The sequence below is a fragment of the Carassius auratus genome, chromosome 49, assembly GCF_003368295.1.
Source record: "Carassius auratus strain Wakin chromosome 49, ASM336829v1, whole genome shotgun sequence".
Classification (NCBI taxonomy): domain Eukaryota; kingdom Metazoa; phylum Chordata; class Actinopteri; order Cypriniformes; family Cyprinidae; genus Carassius; species Carassius auratus.
The window spans coordinates 2851320-2862872 of record NC_039291.1 but is presented as its reverse complement, the minus strand read 5'-3'; the positions used below and the strand labels follow the sequence as shown (position 1 = coordinate 2862872).

The 11553-nt window shown below is 33.3% G+C and overlaps 1 protein-coding gene across 5 annotated transcripts in view; it reads left to right on the top strand.

Moving 5' to 3' along the window:
* LOC113066039 (arf-GAP with SH3 domain, ANK repeat and PH domain-containing protein 1-like) overlaps positions 1-11553 on the top strand; it is a 107323-nt gene that overhangs the window by 55252 nt on the left and 40518 nt on the right. For all 5 annotated transcript variants that reach the window (XM_026237619.1, XM_026237618.1, XM_026237622.1 and 2 more), the window contains exons 2-3: positions 6939-7011; positions 8274-8419. In XM_026237619.1, the coding sequence (XP_026093404.1) occupies positions 6939-7011; positions 8274-8419 (219 nt within the window). The remainder of the gene's footprint in view (positions 1-6938; positions 7012-8273; positions 8420-11553) is intronic.

The following is an 11553-nucleotide window of genomic DNA, read 5'->3' as shown; positions in this document are numbered from 1 at the left end:
AAATTATTATGCAAGTGACATATCAATAGGATTTTGGTACAATAAAGAGTATTTTTTTGTTTGTGTTTTTCACATTTCAGTTAAAGTAAGTCACAGTTCTCATGAAATATGGTGAGGAAGAAAGATCTTTCTGAAGATGAAAAGTATAAAACAATGCAATGTCTTGCAAAAGGAATCAAAACAAACAATATTTAGCAAAAAGCAAATAGAGAATATTGAACTGTCAAAAGATTTGTGAATGACTTAGAGCACATTAGAGTTATTAAGGATACTTTCTGTCAAACAAATGAACTGTATTGTAATGCCAGCTGTAAAAAAGCCATTTTTCAGCAGCAGACAGGTGTTTGAAGCTACTGGAGTCTCAAGATCATTAATAAGGCTGCGTTTCAGTCACTGCTAACCAAACCTCACAAACAAAAACCTGCACAGTGGCTGTAGAAACAAATTTTCAAACTGTTTAGCACCATGGGATAATGTGTTATCCTGCATGAAAATGCTTTCATTTCCGAGAACACTATTCTTCATTTTATACCACAACAGAACATGGTCGGTTATGAACATATCTTGCAGAAGTTATTTTGACATCCTAAAATATAAATATAAAATATCTCACTTCCCAATATTCCAACCCAAATCAATACCAGTCGCCTCCTTGCTGATGTTGCAGTCTCATTGGAATAGGATAGCCATTCAACAACTATCACAAATCCATTTATCTGAACCATCCATTGAACTGAAGCATTCATAAGTGAATAAAACTATTTAAAAACAAGTCTTAATGTGTTTCTACAGCCACTGTGCAGGTTTCCCTTAATGTAGTTGTAATGTAGTTTTTAAATTAACTTCAAAATAATGCAAAAAAAAAAAAAGTTAAAATATATTCATTTTCATAGTGCCTCTCAGATTTTTTTAATGGGGTCATATGATGCAATTAAAATTTTCCCATTTCTCTTTGGAGTGTTACAAGCTCTTGGTGCATAAAGAAGATCTGTAAAGTTGCAATGACTATAGTCTCAAATCCAAAGAGATATTCTTTATAAAATATAAGAGTCAAGCACTCCTGAAATGGCTCATTCTAACACGCCCACACATGTCTGCGTCACGATGTTGGAAGATTTGCATAACGCTGACCAAATGTTCAAACAAAGAATGAAGCCGTAACTTTTATTCTCACTGTTGCCGTCTGTGCCAGTTGTGAAGAAACTGTGTGTTTCGTTTTGAAAGCGAAACATCTTTGTTTGGCCTTCCAAAAGAGGACACAACTAGAAAGTGGTTAAGTTGTATTTACAACACTGTTCCAGAACAGTCCGACCCAAATATTCAGATGTGTGCATTTCATTTTGTGGAGGACAAGGACTGTTTTCTATGAGAGTAGCCTACAATGCCGGTGTCTGTTTCAATAAAGTTGGGCAATTCCAACTTTGCAAAGAGAGTCTGGCGCTTCTGACTCACAATCTGTACTCTGTAATTACGTTTTCATATGTAAAGTATTTGTCACTGATGATTCAAACGTGAGTTTTGAGCAGTGTAGAGTAGCACTTGTGGTTTGTCGTTTCTCCGATCACAAATGCAGACATCGTTTTATGTTTACACAGCACGATATGCAATGCAACCTGTAAAAAGAAAGTATGAGTCATTATAATCAGTAATTATGTCCCCACTGGATGCAACAAATGCATAGTTTATAATGGGTTTTAATGTTTTTGTCTTGTTGTACTGTCATGGCAGTATGGTAAGGGGCTTAACATTTCTGTCAGACACCTGAGGCATTTGGCCAGTCACAATTCACTGGATAGTGGGTCAATCAGCCAATGTACATTGTGGAAAATAATGTTTTTTTTTTTTTTTTTTTTTTTAACCTTAAACCACATAAACACACTGCATTACACCAAATACACAGAATAAGGTTTTTTTTTTTTTTTTTTTTTTTTTTTAAGAACGTCATATGACCACTTTAAACATTTAAATAATTAAGACATCACTAAAAGGTAAAGTAAAATATAATGAGTATATAGTCTAATACTTCATGAAATGCTCTTCTTTAGACTTAATTTATAGTGAACTAACAAGCTGTGGGCGATGATGCGTCTGAGGTAAATTAAATGCTTGAGTTTGAGTATAAATCTCCATCACCTGCACGCTTTCACATGGAGCAGCATTAACTACACCGAGCCATTGTTCACTGACAAACTGGGCAAAACATGCACAAAATATGATTGTGGTTTTGCGCAGCTTGTCAGTGAACAATGGCTCTGTGTAGTTCATGCTGCTCCATTTGAAAGCGTGCAGGCGATAGAGATTTAGTGAAGATTACAGAACCGGCTTTACTGACAATATGCGCATTAAATATCACGTGTGATTTATGGCAAAGCCCTAGCACATTCATAGTGGCCCTCCAAGACTATATTGATTGAAACCAAAAATTGTTTGACCGAAAAAAATTAAGTTGCTAAATATCTGTACATCACTAAATATTTGCATAATGCATAAACATTATATTAAACATTTATCAATCTATCAAGTTTACTGCGGAAAAGGATGCTAGATATTGAATTTGGCAATCTGCATCTTTAATTTGGATATACAGTGGGGATCGAAAGTTTGGGCACCCCTTGCAGAATCTGTGAAAATATGAGTAATTTTCAAAAAATAAGAGAGATCATACTAAATGGATGTTATTTTTTATTTAGTACTGTCCTGAGTAAGATATTGTACATAAAAGATATTAACATTTAGTCCACAAGACAAAAAAATTGCTGAAATTATTAAAATAACCCTACTCAAAAGTTTGGGAACCCTTGGTTCTTAGTACTGTGTTCTGTTACCTGATGTTCCTCGACTGTCTTTCTGTTTTGTGATGGTTGTGCATGAGTCCCTTGTTTGTTCTGAACAATTAAACTGAGCAGCGTTCTTCAGAAAAATATTTAAGGTCCTGCAGATTCTTCAGTTTTCCAGCATCTTTACATATTTGAACCCTTTCCAGCAGTGACTGTATGATTTTGAGATGCATCTTTTCAGACTGAGGACAATTGAGGGACTCAAACACAACTATTTAAAAAGATTCAAACATTCACTGATGCTCCAGAAGGAAACAAGATGCATTAAGAGCTGGGGGGTGAAAACTTTTTGGAATTTGAAGATCAAGGTAAATTGTACTTAATTTGTGTACCGGGAAACATACAAGTATCTTCTGTTGCTTACGAAGGGCAGAACTAAATGGAAAACAATTATATTTCAACAAAATAAGACAAATTTGGCCATCTTCATTGTGTTCAAAAGTTTTCACCCCCCAGCTCTTAATGCATCTTGTTTCCTTCTGGAGCATCAGTGAACGTTTGAATCTTTTTAAATAGTTGTGTTTGAGTCCCTCAAATGTCCTCAGTCTGAAAAGATGCATCTCAAAATCATACAGTCACTGCTGGAAAGGGTTCAAATATGCAAAGATGCTGGAAAACTGAAGAATCTGCAGGACCTTAAATATTTTTCTGAAGAACGCTGCTCAGTTTAACTGTTCAGAACAAACAAGGGACTCATGCACAACCATCACAAAACAGAAAGACAGTCGAGGATCATCAGGTAACAGAACACAGTACTAAGAACCAAGGGTTCCCAAACTTTTGAGTAGGGTTATTTTAATAATTTCAGCATTTTTTTTTTGTCTTGTGGACTAAATGTTAATTTCTTTTATGTACAATATCTTACTCAGGACAGTACTAAATAAAAAATAACATCCATTTAGTATGATCAATCTTATTTTTTGAAAATCACTCATATTTTCACAGATTCTGCAAAGGGTACCCAAACTTTCGATCCCCACTGTATGTGTGTTGGTTGATACTACATGTTTAATTGTTTATGCCTATTCCTACATATAGATTACCTTTGCCATCACTTTGAAAACACTAATAAATAACTCTGTGAAATGTACAAACAACCTATTCTCTGGTATTTTGAAGTTTGTGTAGATTAATTCACTTTAAAGTTAACCATAAACTGATTCACAAAAGTGCACACACACCAAAGCATCTCTTCCTGTCATCTACTACCGTGTTGCTAGGGAAACACTAATGCACCACTGGAAAAGAATAAAAATAGCAGGCCTTGTTTCTCAGAAAGGTGAAGATCAGGCCTGCACAGTGCAGTTGTGCGTTGTGTTTTTGGTCTCTCAGCTACAGAGGCTTGACATCAGCATTGTTTTAATTGCAGCCACTGTGAGATGGGTATACTGTACTTTACGCTCAATAAACATCTGTCACTAATTTAATAGCCCAATTTCCATTCAGGATCATAATTGGATGAATTGGATTTTAGCTTTAATCAAGCTGTTGTTGAATAAATTACGTGTCCTCACTCAGTCAAACTAGGTTATCATTATCATTATGCTTTGTGTGATATATTAATAAAGTATAGTTTTTGTTTTTAATTTTTGACTGTCTTTCAAAAGATTGAACCAGATATCAATGTTTTAATAATTTATTACATTTAAATTAACTAAATCTGTCATCTGTTATTGAGTCTGCAACAACTTATTTTAATAAAATTAATTTAAAATACAAATGTTTTGTATTATACACTACCATTTAAAAGTTTGGGTTATGTTTTTGAACAAAAGTTCTTGCTTATGCTCACCAAGGCTGCATATATTTGATCAAAAATACAGGAAATATGGTACTATTGTAAAATTGTGTTAAGTTTAATATGATTTCCATTTTAATATATATTGAAATGCAATTTATTCCTTTGATGGCACAGCTGAATTTACAATAAAATACTGGCAACTAGGACAACTACTACTGTAAGAAAAATAACAATGCGTATTACTAAACAAAAATTAAGTTGTGATATATTTATGGTAGGAAATTTACAAAATAACTTCATGGAACATGATCTTTACTTAGTATCCTAATTATTTTTGGCATAAACGATTATTTTTACCCATATAATGTTTTTTTGGCTATTGCTACAGCGACATAAGAATAGTTTTGTGGTCCACTGTCACATTTATTCAGGGAATAATTGTTTTTGTAATGGTTTTCATACAATGGATTGAATTTGTCATTTAATAATTAAATATGCTTTTATTCTACATGACAGCAGTGCCTAAATTAAACACTGTGAGTTTAAAAACATGAATTTTTTAAGCAAACGGCAGAAAATTGCTTTTTATGAAGTATGAACACGTAAGCTGGATGGAATGTCAGCTGGAATGTTTAAAAAAAAAAAAAGTGTAGTTAACAATAATCTTTTTTTTTTAATGTTTACTAAAAGATATTACATAGGACTACTAGAAAAACACACACACACACACACACACACACACACACAAAAACACGTGAATGCTTATATATATACAGTATAGACAGAATAGATGATGGATGTGGTATATCATAAGTACTGCAGTAAACCAGATGTCTCTTTTAAACATGAATTCAAAAGTCTGTTTTAGTCATTTGCACATGTATAATTTTACGTTTTCAGTGTATTTGTATGGACTCATTTATCATTTTCTTTTTTTTTTTGAAATTTGGTTGATTTGACAGATTTAAAATATACATTTTTTGTAACTAATACTGAAATAGCTATTGAAGTGCATAGTTTAATAGCTATTTGGGCTCTGTTGAATTTCATAATTTTTGTATTGTAACATATTTAGAAGATTCCCTGTATAAATTGCAGATTAGATGGGAGAATATTAATTCATATGCAAGCATATGTAATCCTGGATCAATACCAAGTCTTAATTTTTCTTAAGTGGATTAATCTACATGCGTAGCATGTATGTAGCATGTTGATGATGACAAACAAACTTTGAGAGCTTTCAGATGAGAGTGAGGGGTTAAATGTTCCTGTTATTGCAGTTTAAAGAAGGAACAACGCAAGAAATGCAATCCTCCCATGGCACACTGTTCACTGACTGATAACAGCTTCTAATATCATGAATCATCTGTGCTGGAAACTCACCATGTATTCTTGTGTAGAGGATGACTGTGTGTCTGTCTGTTTGTGTGTGTGTGTGTGAGAGAGAGAGAGATAGAGAATGTTGCATAAAGGTTGCATAAAACCAAAATTCAGATATGTAACCATTAATGCCTTGTGCTTTAATTAGTGCAACACAACTTTTCTCCTGATTAGTTAGTGATTTTGCATAATTTTCTGGTTTGATTTGTGTTCACTGTCTGTTGAGGAGCAAATAAATAAAAATAATAATAAATGCACAAATGAAAATGCTTGGCCAGTGTATTGGGGAAGTCATGGCCCAATGGTTAAAGAGGTTAGGGTTGTGGGTTCGAGTCTCGGGCCGGCAATACAATGACTGAGGTGTCCTTAAGCAAAGCACCGAATCCCCAACTGCTCCCCGGGCGCCGTAGCATAAAGGGATGCTGCCCAGTGCTCCGTGTGTGTGTGTGTTCACTGCTGTGTGTGTGCACACTTTGGATGGGTTAAATGCAGAGCATGAATTCTGAGTATTGGTCATACTTGGCTGTATGTCACTTCACTCACTCACTTCACTTTGCCCTCTTGTTAGACCATGTCTTCATGCAATTACTGCAGCTCAAAGGATTACTTTCAAATGCCAGTTCTATTAAACAGCATGTGTTGTTTTTGAGATAGCTGGCTGTAGATGTGTTTGACAACATTTAATGCCTGATGTAGTGCCCCTTGTGGCAGTGCTGAGCGATAGCATAGCATTATGAAATGTGCATAAAACTAGCTTTACACTAGTGTCGAAAATTTTAAGTGTTTAAAAAAATTGGTAATTGATAAGGATTCAGTATAGCCTTATTTTGTGCATTGTACAGTATGAACATAATTTGTTAGTGGTTTATATGTGGCTTTATCTATTTGCCTACATAGTTTGTAGTATCAAATGTTCCTGTTATGCCACATATCGTGATTGTACATCTTCAGTGTTTCATCTCTGATCTGTGTGTCTACAGGCTTTGGATCAAGACAGAACCTCATTGCAGAAGGTCAAGAAGTCAGTGAAAGCCATTTATAACTCCGGCCAGGGTATGTACACAACCACACACACACAAATGCTGGTTTTGTTAGGGCTGTAAAACAATTAAACACACTTACTAAATTCCCAATCACTTATATTTTTCAGGCAGTGTCATGTGTAAGGTGGTGTGCTGTATGTTTAGTGTTAATGTTAAAACAAATGGCTAGATTACAGTTAGCATTAACATGTTTCTGGCTGATGCCACACCAGCTTCATTCACCCCCACAAACACCCACCTACAGTGCCTATTCACTTTTGCACACTGTATAGATGCATTCTGTTCTCAGGTGTGTGTGTGTGTTTTTTCCATGAAATTAAGCAGGATACATTTTTATTATATGGAAACATATGAAACTGTATGTTGGAATTTATTTTCCTCTTAATTGGCTAAATACGCACAGTTATTGATTGTAAAAAAATAAATAACTCCCCCTATGTGTGTATATCTGTTCTTACAGTGTTAGTTTTTTTAGTTAGGTTTATTATTATTATTATTATTATTTTATTTTTTAATTAATGCTGTTACTATTAAATTTTTATTCATCAATGAATCCTATAAAAAATTACCAGTTTCCACAAAAATATCAAGCAGCACAACTTTTTTTTTTTTAACACTGATAATAAAATATGATTCTTGAGCATCAAATCGACATAGCAGTATGATTCTGAAGGATCATGTGATGCTGAAGACTGGGGTAATGGCTGCTGAAAATTTAGCTGTTCATCACAGGAATAAATTACATTTTAAAATATGTTATAATAGAAAACAGTTATTTTAATTTATTCTCATTTATTCAAATAAATGCTGCCTTGGTGAGCATATGATACTTTATTATAAAACAAAGCAAAAGCAAAAATCCTCCTGACCACAAACGTGTTAATGGTAGTGTATATTCAGATTTATTCATTTAGATTTGTATAGCACAATTGGATTTATGAATACATAAATGGATTATTCTTCTGATTAATCAAAAAAAAATTAATAGTATGACCCCCATTGTGTGAGAAAAAAAAAAAAAAAGCTTGATCATGGTTATATAGCAGAAAGTTTGAGTTTGCAATTTGATAAAAGCAAACATTTCTTGAGTACAAAATTATTTTCACTGATGAATGATGTACATGAATACCAGGGAAATTTTCGTAGCGAGTTATTTATTTCATGTAGTCTTCCAGGAACTAGACAACACACTACCATTGAGTCTTGAACAAGGATGTATACTCTTCAAATGCATGACATTCATCTGTTTGAATTGTGTTAATTTTTCATCAGATCATATTCAAAATGAGGAGACGTACGCCCAGGCTTTGGATAAGTTTGGTGGTAACTTCATTAGTCGGGATAATCCAGATCTGGGCACGGCCTTCGTTAAATTCTCCACTCTGACTAAAGAGCTCTCTGCCCTCCTCAAGAACATGGTGAGTCCTCCATGTGAACATATGTTCAAGCCAGAACGACTGGACACCCAAGACTGAATGGATTTTAAAAGTGTCTGTTTTCTATGATAGAAAGTGATCTGTACAACTTCCTGTAAAATCATGAGTTGAACTGTCAAAACTAGACTTGTGCTGGTATTCGGTAATGTGATATATCACGGCAATTAATATGCACAATATTGTTATCGTGGGATCTTCTAAATACCATGAATAATTATATATTACAAATTATTCAAAATTTGGAATAAATTTTAAGAATACTATTCCCATCAACTGTTCAAAATGCACAACACCACTGTATGCTGCTTGAAAGACACATGCACTCTGATGAGAAGCACGTGGGGGAACACTGAGAGAGCCATTCACTCTCTGACAACAGATGGCGCTAAACTGCAGAAAATGCAGTCCTTACCCTTGAAACCCTACAAATAAACCAGCTGACCTAATTTCTAAAGCATATTTCAATAATTGTAAATAGCTAATCAGATTTGTGTATTTGCTATGATGTTCATCACAGTGCAAAATACCTAAGTATTAAGACTTAATAGGTTATTTTAATCTGGACTACAACATACCATAGATATTGTTTGAAAGTGTTTTGATTTTTTTTTTTTTATCGCCAATTTACATTTTACATTACAGCTTCATTTTTAACATTAGCTAATTCATTAGTTAACATAAACTGCCAATGAAATATTCTTCTGAACATTCATTCATCCTAGGTATTCGATATTTAATAACACACTGTTAAAATCTAAAGTTGCAACTGTGTTATTTAATGAGCTAACATGAACTAAAACTTAAATTTTTTTAACTAAGATGAATAACTTCTGCAGCAAATGTAGCTATTGCTCATTGTGAATGTTAATGGTTAACTAATGAGATCTTATTGTAAAGTGATATCTATGGGTCTTTATAGTTCTTTTGCACTTTAATCTATGCAAAACTTTTAACTTTACATATTTTTCTGTATTGCTTTATTGTATTTAAATGTTCAGTAATTTTGTAATAAGAAAAAAAAAACGTTTTTTAACCTGTTATACTGTATTATGAGCACTTTTTTCAATACCGTAATAATACCGTTGTTTACCATGATAAAAGCATGAGCAATTAATCGAAACAGGAAAATTTGATACTGGCATATCCCTAGTCAAAACATAGATTGTTTCTGTTTGTGTTGAAGCCCAGTGTAAGGACAGATTTAAGAAAACTGCATGAAAAGGAGCATTTCCGGACTGTTCACGTCAGCGTATAATCCTGTAAATGGTACTTCCCAGCAGTTTCTGTCTATGTGTTCTGGCGTTTCTGATTTCTGGACAGTGTCAGAAACGGACTGTTTAGTGTGCGGCAGTTTTTCAGTCCGCTCACTAACTAAACTAAACTCCCAGACATGGACGGAAATGTTTTCTCACTCAACGGTAAATCCACGTACATCCCCATGCATGACAATAGTCTCCTCAAAATCCAGGCAGTTAAATCTCCGTACAGTAAATGGAATGTAAATGCCTATAAATTACTGTACACTTAATGATTTAAATGCTACAGGCCTTCTATACAAAAATGTCATATGCACTTATAAAAACTGTCAACAAAGCTAACAAACACAACAAGGCATCAACTAAATTAAATTTTTATTTTTCATCAAATGCAAGACTGCAAACATTTCATTTATTCTATTATCCAATAGAATAGTCCAGAGCAGTTCAACTGCCTGCTGTTCTTCAGAAAAATCATCCAAGTCCTGCAAATGTTTTTGTTTTCCTGCATCTTCTGCATATTTGGCCCATGTCTGACAATGACTAATGTTTTTGAGATCTAACTTTTTACTGTGAGGAAAAATGAAGGACTCATACACAACTATTATAAAAGGTGAAAACATTGGTCACTGATGCTCAAGAAGGAAACACAATGCATTAAGAGATGGGGGTGTACATTTTGAACAGGATAAGTAAATTTTTCTTGTTTTGTTTAAAGATAATATCGGTTTATATAATAAAACACACTTTCTATAGATACACTGTACAGTTTTCATTGTTTAAGCACAAGTTAGAATGATGAAACAAAACATGATAATACAAATGTTATGAAAAACAAAACAAAAAAAACAGGCGGTTATTTTGTTAGCTGGATTATAAGGTCACATATGTATATATATATTGACAGAGTAAGCATATTTGGCCTGCTGTCGTCTGGGAATGGAGGTGAGAAAAGTGGCGATAAATAGACTTCTTCTGATGCAATTGGTTGGATTATCTGAAAATGTTTCTCCTAAACTTTGTTAAAATAAACTTCTTTAAAAAAAAAAAAAAAAAAAAAAAAAAAAAAAGTAAACAAAGCTAGTCAAAGTGATTTGGTAACTGAATAAAAGATAAATTTAGTAATAGAATGGTATTCAAAAATGGTGTTCAAGTACCTGATTGATGACAGTTCTTTAAAGACCAGCAGTTTTCCAGAAGAATGGCAACATATATATATACATTAAAACATATACATTAAATCACATCATAATAAAACAAAATACATTGTAGATTTCTAAAAATTAAAACTTTGAACACTGACATGAACAAAATTGTAATTTATGCTGCGCTTTGAATATTATGATATATTAACAAATTAAGACACACCATTTCTCCTCCACTGCTGTCTCCAGTGAATAAGAAGTCAGCTGCACTGTTTGTAGACTCTGAAATCAGATCACCAGAATGTGTCTGCAGATTTGTCAATGGGGAATATGGCATCAACTAAAGCACAATAGCTAAACTAACATTAATATTAATAGCATAATAACATTAATAGTAATAAAGATAACTTTTAAAAATCTAAAGTTACGTAGCAGTTGCTAACTAAGTTAGCAGTTAATCAAGATATCTAGACTAATTTTACAACATGAACCCACTCAAATACATCCATTACAACACTTAATATTAAGCTTTGGTTAATAGCTTATTTAATAGAAATACAGTTTGAGAGAAATAATACAACACTGAATGGATTTCAATGTTATGTCCTGAAAAAAAAAAAAAAAGTAATTTAAATGATTTTATGAATTTGAATGCGAGGCCTGGAATGTCGTGATATTTTGCGTGATATATTACTGTTCATTACATCTATTACCA